General features: G+C 34.2%; 1 protein-coding gene across 1 annotated transcript in view; it reads right to left on the bottom strand.

Moving 5' to 3' along the window:
- LOC143236735 (protein FAM135A-like) overlaps positions 1-25,541 on the bottom strand; it is a 67,650-nt gene that overhangs the window by 9,423 nt on the left and 32,686 nt on the right. The window contains 7 exon segments of the mRNA XM_076475193.1: positions 3,638-3,789; positions 6,758-6,855; positions 10,263-10,354; positions 11,019-11,128; positions 12,907-12,966; positions 23,541-24,080; positions 24,083-25,490. Coding sequence (XP_076331308.1) covers positions 3,638-3,789; positions 6,758-6,855; positions 10,263-10,354; positions 11,019-11,128; positions 12,907-12,966; positions 23,541-24,080; positions 24,083-25,490 — 2,460 coding nt within the window.

Below are 25,541 nucleotides of genomic sequence, written 5' to 3'. Positions count from 1 at the left end.
GGTACAGTTGGCCTGGTCCATCTTCCATCAAGGCACATGGGTTGGGTGGCATCAACCAGAGGCAGTCTCTCTGAAAATAACAGGAAAACGGTCACTGTCCCATGAGTTACTCTCAATCCTCCATAAAAAGTGAAGGGAAGAAAATAGAGAGATCAATAGCAGTAAAAGACTGATGAGATGTATGAAAATAAGTATAAGAACCCAATATTCAAGAGAGAAAGGTTGTGATCCAAGAGCATATGCTCTATGGAATGACCCCTCCCATCAACATCAGCATCACCCTAGAGGGGATTATGTCCACAAAAATTCCCCAGGAATAAGAAGGGAGAGAATAACTGTTCAGTGAGGGCATCAAGCTGTGATTGATCATAGATCTCTGCAAGAGACAGGTAGAGAGAACATATAGTGATGGTATGACCCAAGGAAACATAAATGGCTAAGGCCCTCAAGGGTGTATTGCATGGCAGAGTGGGCATGTGCCGATTGACCAACAGTGCCACCCCTCCATGCACTTGTCCATCACACAACCTATCATTTCTGTACAAAGAAAACTGACAAAACGTAACTGTATCAACAGGTTTCAGAAACATTTCCTGTAAGGAGAGACACACAGGATGATAAGAATCAATCACATCCTTAATGTTGTTTATATTCAAATGAAAACCCTGAAAGTCCCACTGTATCAAAGTACCCACTTTTATTTATGTGGAGGAAAATAGGGTGAGGAGACTTTCAGTATGACCACATTTTTTTTTCTTTCTTGGACAGAGATCTACTGACCTCCATGGATCCTGCCCTGGGTCAAGTAGGCAGGTTTCTGTCTGTGAACGAAAATTCAACTGACTAGGGGTGAAAACAAATAATCATTTTGTATCTCAGGGCTGAATAAGATGATGGATCCTAGGAAATTCCTGCACCCAGAGTCAAAGGAATTGAACCTGGATAGCCACTGAAAGGAGTGACAGAAAAGAGACAGGAGTAGACATAGACTCATCAATTCTTTTAACCATGAAGGGCAAAAGGCTCTTCAGGTGTTTTGCAAACAACTCTACTGGAGGCATAGAGAGATCTTTCTGCACTCCCACTGTAGCATTGGAACTGAGCACATCAGTATATGTCTAATAATGAGTGTGGGACTAACTTCTAAGCCTCTGGGTAGAAGATACTGTTCACAATCTTGAAGCATTGCACATCTTTCTCCTCCATCCACTCAGGCAAGAACCAGAGTAAGAGAGGTGTGAACCACTACAGTTAAAACAACTTGGTTCTAGTTCACACTCATAGGTGTCGTGACTTTTTCCACCGAAATGAGCACATGTTAAAGAAACACAACATGATGTTTTCGAGTGACTGAACTGCTGACAATGGAAACATCTGAGAGGGTTAACTTGACTGTGGCAGGTGGATGTAGTGATGTAAATGTGAAAATAAGAACATTAGTAGGCATCTTTGTGAGTTGAAATTTGGAGCACCTCAGAAACACCTTGTTGGAGAAACCAGCCAAGATCACAGGTTTAGGAATGTTCTTCAAGCCCCTCTCAACAATAACTCCTCTTGAGGAATTTAGGGTAGCATGATGAGTAACCTTGATGAGCATATTTCTAATGCTCTACAAATTCCAGAGGAGTTTAGTGTGTTGGAGTGAGGATGTTTCCACCAAATATCTCCAGAGTGCAACTTTCTTACTAAGTTACCAAGCCCCTATAATCCCTTTTGAATAAAAAAGGGAGACCAGTGATGTCGAGAAACCCACTTGTTGAGAAATTTATATGCAAAAACGGCTCGTTTGGGTTGAGAAAATATTTTACATAGAAGGTCGAAACGTTGTTCGCTCTTCTATGTAAAATATTTTCTCAACCCAAACGAGCCGTTTTTGCATATAAAAAAGGGAGACATCTGACATAAGGATTTCTCAGACAATGAGTGCAAAATGAGAAATCTAGATACAGAAACTGACTGTGATGGTGATTGTTGTTGAACAGTCACCCATTTGTAGATATTTATCAATTATTGTTTTTTCAATTTTATTTATTTATTTTCATAAATAGGGGCATTCATAATAAATTATGAACATTTCAGTGCTAGCTGTCCCCACCCACCACAGAGCCATACAAGGAGATGTACTGCAATGCCAGGGTTTTGTGAGCACTATACCTAAACACCAGTAACAGACACAATGTTCATAACACCTGTTGAGATTATCCAACACTGGTACTTGGCTGACTATGCCCCAAGTAGACCAGGTGAATGACCCTAAGGCTGCTTGTCTACAAGAATTCAAGGCCAGAGTTGTGCATTAGGGATGGAACCTTCAACCACCAGGATCCCCTCCTCCCTTTCACAGGTTGCCATGCATGGCAAACACGTGGGTGGATGTTCAGATCTCAGAGGAGGTAAAAGTACAAAATTTTCTCTGGAAGATCCCCTCAAGATAGATTCCTTTATGTGTCTGTATAAAAGTAATTTAACAAACAGCAATTTATAAAGATAATGTAGTGGTTTTACTTTTGGGACCATGCTATATATTTCAAAAAAACATTGGTTTGTCTTCTTCAGGTTGAAACAAGTAGTACATTACCCCAAAACTCACAGAAATTAAATTCATTCTTGGTATCAAATAAATAAACCAGTAGAAAGATACTAAACTATATTATTGATACTAAATAAACTAGTAGAAGGATACTAAACTACATTATTGGTACCAAGTAAATAAACCAATAGAAAGACACCAAACTCATTCTCGTTACTAAGTAAATAAACCAGTAGAAAGATACCAAACAACATTCTTTGTACTAAACAAACCAGCAGAAGGACACTAAAGTACATTAAAATAGGGAAACAAAGACACCCATTGCACTGTCTCCAGTGGGACATTCCTTCAGATCCCCAATGTGTTTCTTCTCCTCTTCTTTCTAGTGGAGAACAAGGGTCATTACCACTTCTGATTCCCGCTCATTGAAGTGATGGACCATGGAGGATTCCTCATGAGTGGGTTTTGTACAGCAGCAAAATCTCAGTCATATGTACTCACTCAATGAGAAGAGGGCTGTTGTTGTTATGTTACCTATTATACATGCATAATGACTCTGTCTATTATGCAAGGCACTTCTACTCTATTTTTTCTGACTTGTTAGACAATATTTGACATAATACATCTATCCCAAGGTGCTTCCCCTGAATGTTTTCTGCTCAGGAAGACTGTAATTGCTCTATTCATATACAATCCTCTAGCTACACCTGTACTTTTTCTTCATTTCTGCCCTTTGCATCTTATCTTTTTTACTGGGAAAAGAACATACCTGTTCAAGAAGCAGTGCTATATTCCAAAGATGTGTCTCACATTTTAATAATGGAATACCTGCTTTTTTCCTAGTAGTCATTTTCTACTTGAATATTGGCCCTTCCACTTTTCCAATATTAGATTCTAACTATGGTAGTGCTATTTCAAAAGTTAACATTTTCCTACACTCAAAATATGTTTCTGATAGGTACTTACCTCCTTTTACCCATTTCCCATTCAAACTAAATTCTTGGTACTACGTAAATGAATCAGTGCCATGATCTCAAATTAAACATTTAACATTGGATAAACAATTACATTTTACCAAAGAACGCAATTTTTTTATGGTAATCCTACCCATATTGACCAGTCCACTGCTGTTGTATAATGTCCCCAAGTGTGGTCCAGAGAGAGAAAGAAAGGTATGGAGGTTGTCCAAGAAGGGCTTCATCTCTGGCCTGGTAAGAGCTGACCGGATTATTATATTTCCCAAAGAATGACCAATGAAACTAGTGAAGAAAAGGAAATGTGTATATAACAGTTAAAAAAACTATTAAAAATACTTTATAATTTAGAATGATAAGACATTTCAAAACATTAATAATAATCACTTACAAAAGTTAAAACTAGTACTTTAAACATTACAATTAATGTAATTCTTTGGAATATATTAATGCACATGAAATAACCATGGTAAACAATATATAAGTCACTATTCTTCCATTATAAATATATTATGAATCCCTTATTTCTTCACTATAGATAAATTATCAGTCTTCAATTCTTTCACTATAAATTAATTATGAATCCTCTATTCTTTAATTATAGATAAATTATCAATCCTCCATTTTTCCACTGTAAATAAATAATGAACCCTTTATTCTTCCACCATAAATAATGCATCCCGTATTCTTTAACTATAGATAAATTATCAATCCTTTTTTCTTCCACTGTAAATAAATTATGCATCCCCTATTCTTTAACTACAGATAAATTATCAATACACTATTCTTCCACTGTAAGTACATTATGCATCCCATATTCTTTAACTACAGATAAATTATCTATTCTCTATTCTTCCACTGTAAATAAATTATGCATCCCATATTCTTTAACTACAGATAAATTATCAATCCTCTATTCTTTAACTACAGATAAATTATGCATCCCCTATTCTTTAACTACAGATAAATTATCAATACTCTATTCTTCCACTGTAACTAAATTATGCATCCCCTATTTTTTAACTCCAGATAAATTATCAATACTCTATTCTTCCACTGTAACTAAATTATGCATCCCCTATTTTTTAACTACAGATAAATTATCAATACTCTATTCTTCCACTGTAAGTAAATTATCAATCCTCTATTCTTCCACTGTAAATTATGCATCCCATATTATTTAACTGTAAATAAATTATCAATCCTCTATTCTTTCACTGTAAATAAATTATGAAGCCTTTATTCTTCATGTAAATAAATTATGAAGCCTCTATTCTTCACTGTAAATAAATTATGCATCCCATATTCTTTAACTATAGATAAATTATGAAGCCTCCCATTCTTCACTGTAAATAAGTTTCAAATATTTGATATTCATTCCTCCTATTTCTTTCTTAGAAACACAAAAATGCATTTCTCATGAGGCCTAACCAGCACCCTAGAGTTGTAAATTCTACTTTAGTGGAACACTCTTTTTCTTGTCTTCTATGTCACAATCTTAAAATGTGTTATTGTTGACTCCATTAGAGGTCATACACTTTCAGATAACTCAATACTTCAAGAACTTTCTAAATTTCCTTGAATTAAAGGTACAATAGGTTATACTTAAAAATATAACATACTCTTTTGTTAAAATCACTGCCTAGTTATCAGTAATTGAAACATTTCACCTCGATATCACTTTCTAATCCATAATGCAAGCATAGCTATCCAGGATTTTAAAATACTGGTACAAAGGAAATCATCCAGACAATAGTACTTGGTTTTGTAGCTGCAATAAACAGAACTGTCATTTTTACAACATGCCTGAAACTGAAACCAGGAAACATGATGTCCCTGCCTTCATTCTAGTTTCGGAGACAGTGATTCAGACTCTGTGCTGAATTTTTTATTCTGACCAAAATCTAAAATCTGAAGAGACAGAGACTGAAGCATTTTATGTAAATTATTCAATGCATGTATGGTATCTTTCAAAACAGAAAAATTACCTTCACTGTTAACACCCTCAAAACAAAAAATCATCTATACTGTCAGCTCCCTCAAAACAAAAAAAATATTTTTACTGTTAGCTCGCTCAAAATAAAAAAATATTATCTTTACTGTCAGCTCTCTTGAAATCAAAACAAAATTTATCTCTACTGTTACTTCCTCAACACCAACACATAAAAATTATCTTTACTGTCAACTCCCTCGAAACCAACACACAGAAAATTATCTTTACTGTTAACTCCCTCAACACCAAAACAGAAAAATTACTTTCACTGTTAACACCCTCAAAACAAAACAAAAAATCATCTATACTGTCAGCTCCCTCAAAACAAAAATTATCTTTACTGTCAGCTCTCTTGAAATCAAAACAAAATTTATCTCTACTGTTACTTCTCAACACCAACACATAAAATTATCTTTACTGTCAACTCCCTCAAAACCAACACACAGAAAATTATCTTTACTGTTAACTCCCTCAACACCAAAACAGAAAAATTATCTTTACTGTTAACTCCCTCAAAACCAAAACAGAAAATTTATCCGATATGTAAAGTTGCTATAACAAGATTCACTCAGTTATAATTTATCTTGTTCTGAAGCAGTTCACTAAGTTTCATCTGGATATTCATCAACCAAAAGGCACTTTGTTATTACTAAAAATGTTATTGATGATGGTTTCAATTGTGGTATATTATAGATCAGCTGTTGCTCTACAGTTAAAGCAGGTTTACTGTCTAGTATACAGGTTAACACTGCACATGACAGTACTTCTAATAAAGTTGACCAAGCTTAGTTCTGGGAGGTGCTTTGTTCACGGTTTGCCAAACAAATGGCCTAACGTAACACAGTCCTTTGTGTACCCTTAATACAGAACAAGTTTGTTTTCTACCTAAATGATTATTTAACAACCGTAATTCAAACTGACTGGCAGGTTCTGTTTTTGTTGGTAAACTACTAGTTAAGGTGACTAGCTGATTTTTTTCTGCAAATATTGTTGAAAGATATAGATACAGATGAGGTTATAGGAAACTTACTAAAATAACCATTTATTCATAACTGACACTAATGAGTATATATGACACTTACTAACATTAATTATAACTTGAGTACAACACTAATAACATACTGCTGGTTTGCATGAAATTAATTTTTTGTTACACTGGTATTTTCTCAAAAATATAAATTAACTTCACATGGCCATTTTTATTAATTATGAAATTGAGTGTTTGCACCAGCAGACCCAGATAATGTAACCAAAATTCACCTGATCTTTGTAGGCACTAAACCATAAACTTCAATGTGGTAGGTAATTTCAGATACCAGTCGATCCGTCATCACTTCAAAGTCTCCAAAAGTTTCTCCCTTTAGAGAAACAATCAGTAGTTACTAAGGAGCCACTTATTTAAATATGCTACTGACTTATGTACATAACTTTTTAAAATTAGGAATAAACACATTACCATAGTTACAGGAAATTAAAACTTTGAGTTCCTAACTAAATTTCAATAATAAAGTAGGATTTTAAGTTTCATAAATCCAGACTCATTAATTTGACAAAATTATTATAAGGTAGGTTTTATAGTAACTTAAACAAATTACAAGATGGAATAACTTTGAAAGAACTTTCTGAATGTTTCCTATGAAAATATCTTTCTTCTATATGAACCTGCAGCTTTGAATAATGAAGATTTCTTCATATCTTTTAAGAGACAATTAAAATGCTTGCCTTTGTTGTAAATTTTAATAATTACTTTTAATATCTTTGCACTGTTGTGAATCTTTACAAAAAACATACTTTTTACATCTTTGCACTGTTGTGAATACGTACTTTTTAAGATTCACAATAAGAGAAAGATGTAAAAATGTACTTTTAACATCTTTCCATTATTATGAATATTTACATAAAACGTTTATTTCATAAAATTAAGCATTTTATAATTACCACACACAGTTTCAGATGTTTACAACCAATAAAAATAATTATTCTGCCAAAATTATCACCAAGCTGACTTTATTTATAATTGTTAATCAGAATATTTCATTTAAAAATGTTAAATTAATATAACTTGAGAAAGAAGATGTCTCTCTGTTGGGTTTGCAATAAACCAAGTCAGTTTTTTTATTTTTTATCACGGTTATTCAGCAACTCTGTACACAGTACAAACATTCCACGAAGGTGCAAATACTGAAAATGTAGCTTAAAAGGAAGTTTTTTAGACATTTTTTTTTCAACGTGAATCCAATGGTCCTTAGTATTAGACCATGGATTACAACAATGCACTTTACATTTCTTTGTCAATTTTCGACAAGTTCTACTAGTAGAATTGTATCATCTGGGATAAAGTTGTCTGTCCATTCCACATAAATATAAAAAAAGAACTTTGCAAAAAAAAAACGTGTGTAGGTGTAAGGCCTACTGAGAGCTAGTTTTATGGTAACATGTTAACTTTTGTATCAGTGTTGTTAAAAGTTAACAAAAAGATTTTTCAACATTTTAAAATCATAATTTTAATGAACTGCTGCTACATCAATATAATTTTTAAAAACCAATTTTTCAGAGTACTGGTTATGTTATTTTATTCCAATTAAGAAAAAAGTTACACCTTTCTATTTAAAATTAAATATATGTGCAGTAAGAGTGCTTAAACATGTGATAGTTCAAATTTTCAAAAGGTATGCTGTGTAATTTTCTTCGTTCGTTCGTTCGTTTTGGAATTTCGCACAAAGCTACTCGAGGGCTATCTGTGCTAGCCGTCCCTAATTTAGCAGTGTAAGACTAGAGGGAAGGCAGCTAGTCATCACCACCCACCGCCAACTCTTGGGCTACTCTATTAACAACGAATAGTGGGATTGACCGTCACATTATACACCCCACAGCTGGGAGGGCGAGCATGTTTAGCGTGACGAGGGCACGAACCCGCGACCCTCGGATTACGAGTCGCACGCCTTACGCGCTTGGCCATGCCAGGCCATGTGTAATTTTCTATAATCTATGAATGAGCAATGTAATCTCTTGGATGGGGTGGGATGGGAGGTTAGAACTCACATTATCAACATTGCCAGAAACAATTTTTAGTTTTAAAACAACTTTTAGACAGACAACATCCGGTGACCAATGATCAAATATTTAATTCTGCATGGTTTCATAAGAAAGCAAAATGAACTAAACACTGCAATTTTTTATATTTTGTTGAATTTTTAGACATTTTACTAGTATTTAATATTGTAAACCCTGCTGTTTTAGCTCGTATGTACAAAAGTATGTAAAAACCAACTAACACAGTGGTCTTGGTAAAGAAACAAACTTGATACAGTTCAATACAGAATGATTAAACCATGACAACTCATGAAAAAAAAATATCTTACTGCAAAATCATAGTTCAAATCAAGTATGAAATCATAGAGCAAGCTTTTAAAAGGTCATATCAGTGCAACTGTTTTTCAAATTCATATCATCTTTCTGCCCAGGAGACCACGAGTGCCATATCATGCTTAGAAAAAAATTCAGGAAATTCAAAAGCAATAATGTTTTTATTCATAAATGAAACAAAACCAAAATTCTCAGTTTAAAAAAAAATTTATAAAATTTAATAACGTTCTTCTACTGAATAACATTTGAACCCATTAATGACTATTTTTGTAAATATGTGAAAGACATACAAGTTTATTTTCTATGATACTTCAATTTAATTGTTCAATTTCTTCCCTTGAAGCAAGATGCACAAACTTGGTATCAATAGTTACCTGAATGTTTAATGGGTCAGCTCAGTCAGAGGAGGAAAGATTAATACAATTCAAAATTTGTTTCCTGTGTCTACATAAAATGTGGCTAACTTTTAGTAAGATGTAAAAATCTGTTATACACAAAATACCAGATACATCAGGAATGTATTTACAATCAAGACAACAACAAAGTGAAATTATTTGAAGGATAAAAACATTTTATCCATCATAGAGTTTTCTTATTAAATTTACGTAACCTGCTGAATATCAGAAATGCATAGGTACAGTTTTTTGTAGTATTCTTATATACTGCTTCAGCTATGGAGGGAAAAATAAGCAGTTTATAACTGACATCAATTACAAGATACCATGTTGAATGCACTCTGTAAAAAGTTGTGACATAGACACTTTGGACCCCTTATCCATAAGCAAAGGAATAAACAGAAGTTTCATGAATTCTATTCTAAGGCACATTAAGTGTACATTCTGTTAAAGTTTCATTACTTCTCAAACTGTGCAAAATATTTTATCTTCTATACTGATGTATTCAATGGTATAACTTTCCTCTTGAAACAAGATGCACCCACATGGGAATAACAGAGTTAAATAGAAACTTAAGTACTTAGATGTGATTATTTAAATTTATTATTTTAAAACTATACATAAAAGTTGCATGGTTGTTCTTTGCATGTATCTACTCAAGTACTCACACAACTTAATGACAGCCTTTCAAAATATTGCTAATTTCACTCAGTGGAAAAACTAAATTACACCTTCCAGAATTTACTTCAGAAAGGTAAGTTCAGTATCAACTTAACAGTTTTTAATCAAGTATGAAATATATTCAAGAAAGATTCCATTTATTTTGTACAGTAAGAAAATGGATGACGACACAGTTATAAATTTATACCCATTCCCAAAAAGATACTTTTCTTAAAGATATACAACAAAAACCCTTCAGCAAAGTATCTTTACTTTTCAAATATACAACTCTCATAAGAAAAACAAGCACCTTGAAACAAAAATCTCTAAGAAAAGAAACACACCTGATTTCTTTCAGACATCAGAAACTCAAAGTTAACATTAGGTAGCCCCAGTTCTAAGTAGGTCCTGAACAATCGTAAGTCAGCACTGTTACCTGTAAACAAAGGAACAATGTTTCCAGCAAGTAGGGTTACATTCTTATCCAGAGAGAAAGCTGTGCTTTATTGAGAAACCTAGATTCAGAATATTACATGAATATTTGAACAAAAGAAATTTTACACATAACTAGGTGAGTGACTCAAATTTATAAGCACAGGATATCCTAACAATATACAACACAAACTACTGACTGTAAACAAGCACTAACAATGTACAACACAATCTACTCACTGTAAACAAGTACTAACAATGTACAACACAGATTCTACACTGTAAACAAGTACTAACAATGTACAACACAGATTCTACACTGTAAACAAGTACTTACAATGTACAACACAGATTCTACACTGTAAACAAGTACTTACAATGTACAACACAGATTCTACACTGTAAACAAGTACTTACAATGTACAACACAGATTCTACACTGAAACAAGTACTTACAATGTACAACAGAAACTACTAACTGTAAACAATCACTAAGAATGTACAACATAAACTACTCAGTGTGCACTAGAACTAACAATATACAAACCTGTCAGGTACAAGAGAAACATTAAGACTTATTTCCTATGGTGACATATTTCTTTACACTACCTGTAAACAGGATCTAATAATACAAAGAGTCAATATATCTTAAGAAAGAGAGTACTCACCATCTAGACCATGAACACAGACAATTAAATGGATTCCCTCAGTACTAAAGGCTTTCAGGTCATGATCATACTGAAAGTATGGAACATCAGAAGCATATGTTGGAAAGTCACTGTCAACAGAGTACCACAAAACTGTTAATCATCATTTCCAGAACATAAAACATATATGAATCAATTCTCATTCCAGGTAAGCATCACTTCAAAAATGTATGTCTAAAAAGCAACACAAAAACTCACCTATGAGGATAAAAATGCAGTAAACATTCTATTTGTGTTCACTTACTATAAGCTAGAAACAACAGTATAAACAATAATGATGTATCCAAAGTAACAGTCAATAAACAATAGTATAAACAATAATGATGTATCCAAATAACAGTCAATGAACAACAGTAAAAACAATGGTGATGTATCTAAAGTAACAGTCAATGAACAAGAGTATAAACAATGGTGATGCATCCAAAGTAACAGTCAATGAACAACAGTAAAAACAATGGTGATGCATCCAAAGTAACAGTCAATGAACAACAGTAAAAACAATGGTGATGTATCCAAAGTAACAGTCAATGAACAACAGTAAAAACAATGGTGATGTATCCAAAGTAACAGTCAATGAACAACAGTAAAAACAATGGTGATGTATCCAAAGTAACAGTCAATGAACAACAGTATAAACAATGGTTATGTATCCAAAGTAACAGTCAAACAATAACAGTATAAACAATGGTGATGTAACCAAAGCTTAGAGTCAATCAAAAACCATATAAATTTTGGTTTCCAATACACCTATGCATATGTTAAACAGGTACATTCTGAAACTTAAAAGTGTTTATTGTCAGAAATATAGATTATAATATTTACAGTTGTAGGTTAGCTTGACATCATCATATTAAAACTACAAAGAGTATTTATTACACATATCAGGAGCTCACTTGGTGATATCAGGTTATACTGGTAAAACATTGTAACCACAATATTACATTCTCTATATCAAACAATAAAGTTTTGAGTTTTATGTCACAGGGTACTTTCTTGAATTATTTAGTTACATCCTGTGTTATATGCAACTCACAATTTCCAATGCTCACACACTTAACACTTACAACAGATGTACTACAGTTCATACTAAACATATGCAAATGTGAAGCAGTTACAACACACATCACAATTCCCAGCACACAATAAATATACAGTATAGTTCCCATAGCAGATGCACATGTTTAACAGGTTCATCATGTGCTTCTCACATATACATATACTAAAGTTATATCACAGATGTTCTACGGTTACTAGTTGGCATGAACCAATATTAAACAGTTATATCATGTTAAAAAATATATGACAAATTTTTTTTACAACATTTACTACTACAACAACCTGTGGTGGTTAGTAAAACCACACATCATGTTTAAATGTTAGTTGTATGAAAAAATCATAAAGAATTAATAGCTGGAATAAAATGACATTCAGTTACTTCCACAAAGTTGTTAATGGTTAATCATTAAGAACCTATTCTTTTAAAATGCCAAAATGAGAAGAAATGGATTAAAAAGTTTATGGACTGGAACAACCATGTTGTGGACATCAAGTACTAAAATTAAATAACACAATCACCAAGTTTTTATATATTGTTATTTAAAGGATGATACTTCAGGTCATCCTTCTTTAAATAAAAACTTGACAACTGTTCATCCTACTGTTTAGTTTTGATATTTTTATCTCCTATGAAGTTTTAATTGTATTTGACATTAAATATACTAGCCACATTGGAAGAGAAGAATTAAATGTACTTTAAATGCATGTTAAATACCCTGTCTCCAAAATGGCCATAACAAGCCAGTAAAAAGTAACAATATTAAAGTACTTATTGCTATCTCTATGAACTCACCTGTACCACAGCCATGGCTGGTTTAAGTGTTGCCTGAATTCTTCTTTTGCTTTGACAAAGCTAAGTGGATAAAAGTGGATGGTTAACACAGTCTATTTACATAAATTCCTATTCATTTATTGAAAATGTGAAGGATATTTCAGCCACAGTATAGACTGTAGATAACATATTAACTATCTTCATAAAGCATGTTTAAACAGCAATCATTTGTTAATGATAGCTATGTAACCATTACTAACCATTTTTATGATGCAACTTTTACTGGTCATGAGTTTTCAACAGTAGTTATATAACATTAGAAGTATACAATCTTCCTCTACCAAAAACGTATTTCCAATAATACTTTCTTCTACATACAAGATTAGCCATTTTCATCTAATTCTGCCCTCTATATTCAAATATTTCCCTTTATGCATGCCAAAAGCCTTCTGCTCCTCTCTACTGAAATCAAATGATTCCATTGTGTCTCTCGTTAACACCATCATGAGCCACTTCTCCACCTACAGGAGTGCGACATACTTGTGATGCATGTAATTCCCTATATAAGCCTGTCATGAACAATCACTTTGAGGTTTGGCAGAGGAGAAAAGTACCTCTCAAAAATGAATTTTCACTATAGGAAAATTACAACTTTCAATAGAGTATTTACCTATCTCACAAGATAAGCTAGAATCCTACTCTGAAGACAGGTGGAAGACAAAAACATAATAAAGAAAAAACTGTGATATGGTGTAAATAATGGAAGATGAACATATTAGGTGTAATCCACTAAAACGACTGTAGGATTTTCCCCGATAGTTGACGAAGACAAGTTGCAAGGAAACGAGTGAAGTGTCGCATCTAATGAAAAGACACCTGAAACAAATTCTGGGAAGAAGAAGAGAAGGAAGAATAAACCAATCAAATCAAATATCAAACCCAAATGACAAGGGTAGAAGGTAAAAGGTCTCAAACCCAGGACAATCACCAAGGGATAAAAAGTAGTCAGGAACAAGTACCACAGAAGGAAACCATGGAGATAATATAATAATAGTGTGTGGCCTGTACATGGAAGTCTAACTAGATCAAAATGAAAAATAGAAGAAAGGGAAATAGGCAAAAAAGAGAAATTACCCTTGCTAGCTGCTGAGGTCTTTGGAAGAAAGGAATAACCTGAATAAAGAAGAGAATAGGAAGAGTGATAAGTGTACCTGAAATGTCAACAAAAAACAAATCAGATTTTTGACATCCACAAGCTAAGAGGAGAAGACAACAGGTTTTAAGGGAAAAAATGAAATATGAAATACAAGGAAAGTGGTTCAAAGAGGAAGTAAAGTGAGAGAATGAAAGACCTCATTAACCCCTTTGCTGCAGAATGCACCACATGGTGCAACTGTAAACTGACAAGCAATTGTGGAATGGATCATGTGGTGTGCTTTAATTTCTTTTGAGAAACAGCCTGCAGAATGCACCCAACTAATTACTAAATTTTGTTTTCAATGAAAATACTCCACAGCTAAGGGGTTAATATCCCAGTCTGAAAGAGCAGACTCTCTGGGATAGGATGAATCTAGAAGGAATGCATTAACATGGTAAGGACAAGAGAGATAACCCACAAATGAGGAGAATGAAGACCTCCCCCTCCCCTGTTACAATTTAAATGTTAAAACCTACAAACTGTTTGATGACAATACGCCTAAAAAACTATTATAAAAAAAGAGTAACTGCAAATATCTTTTCCACATCACTTTACTATTTTTATATGCCTCCGATTTTGAATCTTATTGAACAACTTCCTTGAACAGGTTTAGTGAGGTTAATTTTTAATTTTGTTGTTTCATTGATAATTAATTTATTATTTCATTGTTCTTCATTAAAGGCTATTGCATGGCCAGGTGGTTAAGGCACTCAACTCAAAATCTGAGGGTTGCAGATTCAAATCCCTGTCACACCAAACATTCTCACCCTTTCAGCCATGAAGGCATTATAATGTGATAGTCAATCCCATTATTCACTGGTAAAAGAGCAGTCCAAGAGTTGGCAGTGGGCGGTGATGACTAGCTGCCTTCCTCTAGTCTTACACTGCTAAATTATAGACTACTAGCACAGTTAACCCTCATGTAGCTTTGCACAAAATTAAAAGTAAACACACAAACATATAATTCAGAGTTTTACTAGTTGTGAATTTTGAGCAGAACTTGCATGTCATCAGTAGACATTTCTAAAATGCAGTTATTACAAATTAAATGTACAAGATTAAATACGACTTCACGCTGATAAAGTACTAGTCAGGGAAATTTTCATACACAACTGTGAAGATTTCAGGGCAAGACATATATATATATATTACCAACATCTCCTTCTTCCAACCACTCATAACATAGAAGATAAAACAAGGCTTTTCCTGCAATCACTTTTTTTGTGACAGAAGGTAATTCCAGGATCACAACACTGTGATTGTAAAGTACACATACAGAACACAAAATCAGGAATTTGGTATAAGTTGAAATTACTCATTTTACTTATTCCCTCATCAATGTGACCAGTAAATATTTATCTTATACTGACATTTGCTCGTCTCTCTTTTACATAAAACATCTTTACTGTAATCAGTGAGTACCAACATCACAAAGTGAATCTATTTCTGTGTCTTTATTCATCTTTACCTTATTTATTAGTTAACTTTATAAATCAATCACACCTGGACATGTCTCAAAAATCATTAGTTACCTTAAGAAAATTGCATCAACAGTTCTGAAGGACACGACTTAACCACACTTGGGTATAAAATACTTCAAAAATCATTAGTTATTAAAATTAAAAAGCCTAATAATAAGAAAGTTTCTAATTTTCCTACACTAAAAATATATTTCTGACAGGTACTTAATTCCACTCAGATACTAATCTATTCTTATTGAGTGCTGCTTTCTAGTGAAAAAAAATTTTCACACAGCACAAGCCTTTCACTCCCACATAATCTTTGCTTTACATAGTTTAACCTATTCTCCCATGCAAATTATCATGTGATAAATCTCCTGTAACAGATACATCCCCCCCCATATACAACTCCCTCTTTACTATTCTACCTAGTTATTACTTCAAGTTTAGACAGAAACCTAAACACTTGTTGACAGTGAGAAGGTTGAGTGGAAGCAAGTACTTATTGAATATATATTTCCAGTGTAATAAGATAACTTCTGATAAGGTACCTTACCTCCTCACACATACACAACTAGAATCCCACTTTGAATAGGTGGAAGGACTGATGCAAGGGAGAAAGTAGACACATCAAAAGTATACCCTCATGAGGGAACCCTCTAATAAAATGGTTGCATGTGGGAGACAGCACCACTTCTGTACCAGGTATACTCTTCATCCAAACGTTGAAGTGGTGAAACAAATCTAAGGAGCACATTACAGTGGGAGAAAAACAAGTTAGACAATAATCCTAACCATAATATATAAATAATTTCAATCTCCCTGATTAACAAAATATGGGTAAAAGAAAAAAGTATTCCAAGACGTACAGTGGATAGGGCATGACAAGCCATACATGGTAGGTCCAATGTGTCGAAAACATGACTGCTGGGAACCAACATCCATGTGGGAACAGGAAAGGGAATCATACCATCTTTAACTCAAATTCAGCTGACTGGATGAAGATATTTTCACCAACAATAGTGTGATCAGAATGAAATAGATATCTCACTGAAACCAAATAGACCTTAAATACAGGAACATTTTTGGCATAAAGACATTGAAGGTTAACACACGAGTAAGAAGCAGAGTAACCAACCAGTGCACCCACTGAGATCCACAACAATGGAGCAGTGCACCCACTGAGACCTGCAACAATGGAGCAGTGTACCCAAGACAAAATGTGTGAGATACCAGGAGTAATTGGTTCAAAACTGACTTCCATGTGGGCGGTAGGATGGTGAATCTCAATAGAAAGAACAAACAGAATATATGCAAACACACCATATGCAAGAGTACATTATATCGATTGGTTCAGCTCCAAATTCAAAACTCAACCACTGGAAATTGATATCCACATGGGAATAGAATGAAGGATCCCAGTAGTGATGATGGCTCACTTCAAAGCTACAGCATTCCCTCAAAGAAGCCTGTCCAGAGACCTTTTGAAGGATTTCTATTATCTTCACCAACAAAACAATCCTGACCCACTCTCAACTGAATGGAGTTATCATTATTTATTTTGTATCTCTCTTGTTCAGGATGATACCTCCATGGCCCACTTCTCCAATGGCTTGAAATGGAAAGTATTAAGGACTCTCTTACTCCACTAGAAAAGTCAGGGGTAAGAAAATCACAGTGGAGTCCATAAAACATTCACACCAGAGACACTGCAGTTGGTTACCCCAAAACCCTATTTTTTAAAAAGCACATCAAATTTGATTTATTCAATCTAAGAAATGGCAGAAATGGACAGCAATCCTCTTCTGCTTTAGTACAGTCTGGAACAAGCATACTTATGAAGCAAATATATCTCGCTCAATAGTCTATGAGATGGTAAAGAACAGTGTGTGTTAAGTGGTTAAATATACAATTGAAGTATACATGGACAAGGCACCATTTTCTATAGAGAAGGACCCAGAAACATGGAACAGACCTGTGAAAAATATACATAATGAAAAAAAGAAAACTTTAACAGTTATAGTTACACTGAAGTATGAAGAGCAGCAGGCTATAAAATGATGTTCATTAACATCGTTAATAAATAGCTGAAGAAACAGCTACAACAGCAGCTAATGAGAAATGAAAATATACAGAATGATTCACATGACAACTTGAAAAATTTCCTCCAAATAATGATGCAGATGAGAAACCAGGGAAAAAATAATGTGCCTAATCTGATGAGAAGACACTGAACAATTGAAGGGAAAAAGAAGACATCGAAGAATGAGCCAATCAAATTAACCCTGTCCCCACAGGTAACCTTTATTATGCACAACACAAAACTTTAGTGTCTTCACTTTCAAATTTTTAATAACCTGTTCAGTGCCGTAGATGAAATAACTCGTCCAAGCCGATCGGTAACACAGTTCCATGGATGAATTAATTCATTCTCAATAATACCTAACTTCAACGCTAGATGACAGCACTATACATGCATTTGACCTACTTACAAATAGTTTCACTTTCGATCCAAAATGGCATCACGAAAAACGTTACAAAATGAAAAAGCATTAGAGATGTATTGTAGCAGCTGTAATACTTGGCTGTCAACAGGTTAAACTACTTTTTGTATACATTATACTAATTAGTACAGCATAAACTCTTAGCTAATAATTCTTATTTCAACAGTATACAAGTTCTAAGTTTTTAATTCTAGAAAGCAATATTTAAAAAAGTCCCAAATTTCTCCTAGTGTAACACACATATGCAACACATTTTCAAAAAGTTTTTTCCTCTATTTTATCCACCACCCTTCCAAGACATACTAAAATAAATGTCAATTATTCACTATAAAATAAACATTTCTCAAACAAACCATAATTTTTATGGTCTTCAATTCTATTAGATTAGAGAGCTATCAACCTGAAATTCAAACCTCTCGTGCCACATCTCTCTTTCAGAATAGTTCTCTCTTACATTTGGTTACATATTACCAACAACCAACAGAAAGTTAAGGTTTTCATCTGTGAAATGACATTGTATAACATTATGTTTGAAACAGAAAATCATCAATTTTAATCAGAACACAAGCTTCATTCCAGGAAAACAGTCACGACTAGTCTCAATAAACTTGTAATAAGTTCTCCCCTGCTTGTCCCCTTGTTCTTCTCCTTATGAATTTCCTCACTTGATTATTTGTTCAGGGATTCTTAATCTCCTTGATTGTGGTTATTGGGTGGCCTTATTCTGCACTTTTTCCTAGTATTGTAAAGTTTTTTACTTCCATACCTTATCATTCATGTTACTTTCCTTCTGGATTAGTTGGCCTCTTTAGTGTGTAGCCATTCTGGATTAGTATGTCAGTGTGGTGCTTCACTGCTTTCCTTTACTTCCATTTAAACCTTTGTCTTCTTATTCCATTCTCCATTTATCCCTTAGGGTGTATTTCCTCATCCTTTTGGCCTGTGAAAATTGTCAGATTTGTTTGCTGACTGCATTTCATATACTCTGTATTATTTCTCTTATCTTTTCCTTTACTCAGATCAATCTTCCCTTCCCAGTGACTTAGAAAGATAATTTCTTCATTTTTCTGATTCCTGCTTCTATTCCAGGCCTGATTCCAACAGACTTCTGCATCCAGTTCATGTTCTTCATTATTATAATACCTGCACAGCTTTCTTTCAGTGGGAAAACAGGGTAATTTATATTTATTTCATGTTTTTTATAGTAGTTATAGGATTGGTCAAGTTGCTGAGTCTGTCTAGTTAGAGTAGAAAAAATAACAGACAAAATATAAAATTTAACTGAAAAAAAGGAGTCAGACATTTGTGTAGGAGGTTTTAGAGGTTACACAACTGTAATTTGAAAGTTTTTAGGTTGAGAAAAATCTTAACATGAAAATCATTTTGCACTTGAAGCAGTCAACAGTTTGGCTACTTATATATGTGGACAAATCTTCAGTAACAATACTCAGTTAACCTTTTAAACATAGGCTTGGTCAATTTGACCAACCATGTGACTTTTTTGTATTTGTTTAAAGTCTTTATAGATTTTATACAGGGTGTTCGGAAAGTCACTGTGCACTTATATATTTATTAACAGACATGTTTCAATATAGAATACAGGAGGTAAATATGAATGACAATTATAAACAATGTTGAAAGTGACCCCCGTTGGCATCAATACAGGCCTGGATCCTACTTACTTTGTTTTTAAACACCGCTATCAGTTGCTGGCTTGAAATAGACTGAATAAAACATAATTACAAAACTGCACAGTGACTTTCCAAACACCCTGTAGTTTTAAATTTCAATATAGTATGTATGCATGTGTACACATATATACACACACACACAAAATTCGGCAGTTTTTCAGTTAACAAATTTTTCACACACAAAAAAACTATTTTTAATTAAGGATTTTTAATAAATTAAAATAATTTTTTTCACGACGTTAAATATTTGTTTTGAATAGTGTACTTTTTATGTTAAGTTTAAAAGTGCTTTTCCTCATCTTAAAAACTTCCTTTGTGTTATCCCCCAAACCTCCTCAATTCATTTCAAACATTTTTTTTCAGTAATACATTATATTTTATCTGTTATTTTCTCTACCCTATATTTATATGGAGTAAGTCAATTTGACCTGTTTTGTAACCACTACCCCTAAAAAGTTTACATTATCCTTTTTCCTTTCCAAAATAGCTTCAAACTGTAACATGGAACTACATTGATTTTATTTTAAATATCTTTAAGCTCATAACAGTATTTATATCTTTTTATAATTAATTTTTATTGTCTTATTGCCCTTTTGGTTACTCTGAGTTAATGAATGACCACTTATATTTCACTGAAAATGACCAGTCATGTGGGTAATACCAGTCACTCTAGGAAAGTCTGGCATTAACTCTCACAACACCAGCTCGGACAATTTGACCAATCATGTGACTTCTTGGTATTCAATCATTATAGGTTTAATGCTGCTTACTTTCACTAGAGTGTGTATGTATATCTTCACAAAATTTAGGAATCTTGTAGTCAACATTATAAGTTTTTCATGTAAAAAAAGTCATATTTTTAGTGAAATATTTTTAACATACTAAAATAAAGATTTGTTCATGAATATTAGATATTTGTTTGAATAGTCTGTGTGCAAAAAGATTTTTATGTTAAGATTAAAAATACTTTTCCTCATCTCAAAAACCTGAAGTTTCTTTTATGTAATCCCTAAAACCTCTGAAATGCATTTAAAATGGTTTTTTAACTAAAACTTTTATATTTTATCTGTTGTTTTCTCTACCTTAACTCAATGATATTGGCCAATTTGACTGACCTTGTAACAACCAAAATAAAAAACAAAATAAATCTAAATTACTCATTAGTTTACCCTAAGTTGCTTTACGCTAGTAACATTATACATCTATTTCTAAAAAAAATATATTGCCATATTACCCTTTGAACCATGTACAACTATTTGCACCATTATAAATTGTAAATCGACATCCACAAACGAAGGAAGGAAGGTAAAGCTCCAACAATAAAGTTACTTTCTAGTAAATTAGACTTCCTAGCCAAGGAATGGATAAAAACCAGGTGTGAAGGTGAAAACAACAATGGGGGAGTGAACTACCTGGGACAAAGGATGTCCTAGAAGGGATCAAGTTCTGGGAAGAGGCAATGTGAAGCAGATTAGATCAGAAGCAATCTAAGAAACTACAGCTGTTCCAGCTGGTTAGGGGCAATTAGGAGAACTTGACACAGAGTGAATGATAGATATCACCCTGGGAAGAAGTCAGATAAGTCAACTGAAGGGGCCTCATGTGAACATGACTCAAAAAGTATCACATTCCCAAAAGAGAAAGGATCTGATGAAGAGTAATACAGGAAGCAGTGAGGGCACTGATGACAGCTAGCTTCATTGAAGAGAGTTGAAGAGGAGAAGGCTGGGCTTGACTGAGACACATGTTGAACAAAACATTCAAATAGATAAGATAATGGGGATGAACAAGGAAGGATTTCTCCAACTTGATCAACTAAATGACCCAAGCTGCCTCTAAAAGAAGTAGATGAGTGTGTCATGCAGATTCCAGTTCTGAGTGAGCCAAAAGTAGCCAGTGGTTCATAGAGTGATAAAAGTACAACCCTTAAGTGTGCATAATTCTGGCACAAGCCTGTACTACCAGAGAAAGGACACATGGTGCCACAGGAAGACCAAGAGATAATAGAGTGTAAATTTGATAAACCATTAAGTGATGAAAAACCTGGAGGTAGCATTTTGACTGCTACGACATCGGAATATGATGATGAGCATTTGAGACATCAGCCATGATCATCCATAAATCTGGAGAAATATCCCATAAATGACCCCAGGATAAATGAGGTAGCACCAAGAAACAACCGAGGCATTCCAAATCTATCACAGGCTGCTAGTCTACAGGTTTCTTGGGGACAACGAACAACCTGCAAAAAAACTCAGAGAAGGATTAAGCACAGGTTTGATGGTATTCTGAGAATGAAGATGGTGATATGTGGTAGGATCCCAAGGCAGCAAAAATAAAGCAGTCACCTGAGACAATGGAGGAGGTAAGAGGAAGTTGATGACAAATCAAATTTATAAAACCTGAAGGACCCATTGATCCCTGCAAAGTATTGCCATAGATGAAAAACTAGGATACCTGATTCCTTCCCAGACTTGAATACACAGAGTGCCCACTGAATGTTGACACTGTGATGCTCACTGACACTGTTGGCAGTGTGACACTCAGCATCAAATTCTAAAACTGAGTTCCCCCAACCTGAACCCTGAGTAAAAGAGCTGCTAGAAGATGCACTGCACCATTTAACATGGTAACTTGCACTCCAGAATTTGTTATGCAGCTGAAAATTAAACACAATTGCCTTGGTAAAAAAAGAAACACATGGAAAAGTGACTAAGTTGCATAACTGGGTAGAAAAGTAAATGACTCAATGAAGTACAAATGAAAACAATTTGAAATAAGCAGAATACTTGAAAAATAATCAATATAAAAAAAAAATTCAGAATTCAAAGACAGAACACTAAATAAAATGTCCATACATGAGAACTACTACACAAGAAGTGATACTTAGCTAGAATAACACAGATAGGGTCATGACTCATGTATGTATTGAGGGGTAGAGGTGTATCTACTGATAAAGGTTTTCCAACTGATAATTTGCATACAATAATCAGTTAAATGATGTGAACTGAGGTATACATGGGAGTAAAAGGTTTGCAGAATGCAAAAAAAACTTGCATATACAGGGCAGCACCAAACAATAGTTGTGTATGTGAGCAGAAGTTAGGTACCTCATCGAAAACAGTTATTAATGTTTCAAGAGAATAATTTTTCCCATTGAAAATGCAGTAAAATTTGTCTTCTTCCTTAATATGAATTTGTTCCTAAGATCAGTCCCTCATGATCACTCAAAACACAAACCAAACTCTATATTTCTTGATGACAAGAAACCCATTTGAAATAAAAATGTATCTCAGAACAGTTGATATGGATATTAGCTCATATTTCATAAGCAGAGAACATTTCAACCAGCAGTTCTGAGATACAAGTTCTATATTTGTTATGATTACTTATGCATAAAAAATCATTAAGGTAATTTTTTTAAATCAATACATAATATCTTGTAAGTTCATTAAAGAACCCAATATAATGACTGCAGCAAGAATTTACAAAGATAATACAGTGTTCAGATGCATTTACAGCTACAAAATAACAAGCAGCCAAAAAAGTCAGCAAGTGAATGTTCCCTAAATCTATACTTGAATAAATGTAAAAGCTTTATTTGTAATAATATTGCTGTTCAGCAACTGCACTATGTACAAATTGGTATTTTTTCATACATTTTATTTTAGCTTTACATGAAGAAAAATTCTGAGCATGTGTTCTCGCCAAAAAAGATTCAATTCTAAGCTTTATCCTTTCTATCTGATCCCCACTACACAAAATCTCAAGTTTACTTGATTATAGCAAATGCTACATGTACCTTATCATCTCCATCCCAACAACAGATGCTCGACGGAAGCTTGGAGGATCCTCCTCTGCACTGGTGGAGGCTGTCTTACTTTCACCTTTATGAGCTTCTCCTGTCTGAGACTTGAAAGAGATTATACCTGATTTCCTGGCAACTCCATTGCACTGATGAGTTTCAGAAAAGTCAGTGAGCATTTCTAATATTGTACATTTTGTTTCTAGGTATGAAAGTCCAGAAGAACTTTGTCTCTGTCTTCCTAAATCAGTAGTTGACAGTTTTGTTTTTCCACCTTCTGGCTTTCCTACTTTTTGCTGGCATCCATTCTTTTCTAAGTGATCTTTAGATTTGGTTCCAGAATGATGCGTATCTGCTAGTGGGCCAATAGAGAACTTTGCTGGTTTTGGTGGTAGTGTTGGTGGCATGCTGTTGTCTCGGGAAGACAAAGAAACGGATTTCTGAGGCAGTGGTGGTGCTTGCTTATTGCTAGCATTTCTAACACTAGCTCTGGCTGAGTCATTCACTGAAGAAGGTACTGGAACATTTATATTTTTCACACTACTTGAAACTGTTTCTTTTTGGCTTTGAGATTTGTTTTTTTCTGGGAGCAATGGCCTTCAGAAAACAGAGCTGGGGGTTTTGGAAAGAAAACTGTTCCTTGAGTGTCTAGGTTCAGAAGAAAACTTTCACTTCTTGGTGCTGAGAAGATTTTGCTTCTCACAACATCACTGGTCCCAAGGGTGTCTGTAGAAGAAGCAGGTTTTAATAACTTTTCTTCTTTATCATCAAGAAGATCGTTCTCACTTTTACTCTTATCTAAGAACCCAGGAGGATCCTTGAATTCTACTGGAGGAGAAGGAGGATTCCCTTGGTTTGATGTTTCTTCATTCTCATGATGCAGAGGCTCAAATGTGGTTGACTCTTGTTCTAAAGTGTCAAAGCTGATAAACTCTTTCACATCTGACTGACTGATGCTTCTTTTTTTTTCTATTCCTTCATCCGTAGAGGTAGCTTTCTTGGTCCCTGAAAACTTACCGAATGTCTTCTTTACATGCTTTGAAATTTGCCCACTCTGTTTTGCACTACTGTTTTGGGGTTCTCTGCCTCTAAAATTTGAAGTGTATGTTTTTAAGTTATCTGCTGATGCAGTTGAACTGAGTTTGTGAGAAATTGCCAAACTAAACTTATTAGGAGATGAAGTATGTGGAGAAGAATTTTTCTCCAGGTGGAAGGACTTGTCTACAGGGGGAAAGAGAGAGTTTGATGACATGGTTTCTGACCTTTGTCTTGAAGGAGGTTTGTAAATGGCACTTGGGGAGATTGATAAAGACTGGCTCAGAATATTTGTAGACTTAGCATTAGTTTCAAAAGCACAGTATCTGGCTTTAGGTGGAGGAGGGGGAGGAGGAATTATCACAGTCAGGTCTGGCATTGACTCACTGGATGTAATAGGAAACCTTAATTCACTTTCACTGGAAACAGAGAGAGTGCTCTGAGAGTGACGAATCCCACCATCTAATGGAAAAGATGCTCTTAGGGGCCGGACATTGTTGGCACTAAATCCTTTACCAAAGTCTAATTTTTTGAAACCTAAAAGAACCACAGAGTTACTACTACTACTAAAATGAGGTCTCTTGAGCTGTTTCAGAAGATTAGAAGTCTTAGTTTTCAATTTCACTTTTGAGCGAAAATTCATTTTAGGTCCCTTCTTAGAAGATCCACAAATAGTGTATTCTTCATGGTTGAAGTTGGTCAAAAGTTTTTCCCCACATGATGTTTTTCTTGGGGGAAAACAAATCTGGGCTTTAGTGACTGGGGACGGGATAGGCTCAGAGCTCCACGAAAGAACAGAAGGGCTTGAAGGAAGGCTAAAGACATTTTGAAAATCCTGTTGTTTATCAACAGCTTTTGAAGAATCCACTCGGTCTGGTAACAGGCGAGTGTTAGAACTCTTCTCCTTATTATCTGAAAGGAAATATAAGGTTGATATAGAGAATAGAGATTTTTGGAAAAGAG

This window comes from Tachypleus tridentatus, chromosome 13, assembly GCF_004210375.1.
Source record: "Tachypleus tridentatus isolate NWPU-2018 chromosome 13, ASM421037v1, whole genome shotgun sequence".
Classification (NCBI taxonomy): domain Eukaryota; kingdom Metazoa; phylum Arthropoda; class Merostomata; order Xiphosura; family Limulidae; genus Tachypleus; species Tachypleus tridentatus.
Note: the sequence above shows the minus strand (reverse complement) of the source record. Positions and strands in the feature narration are given on the sequence as shown.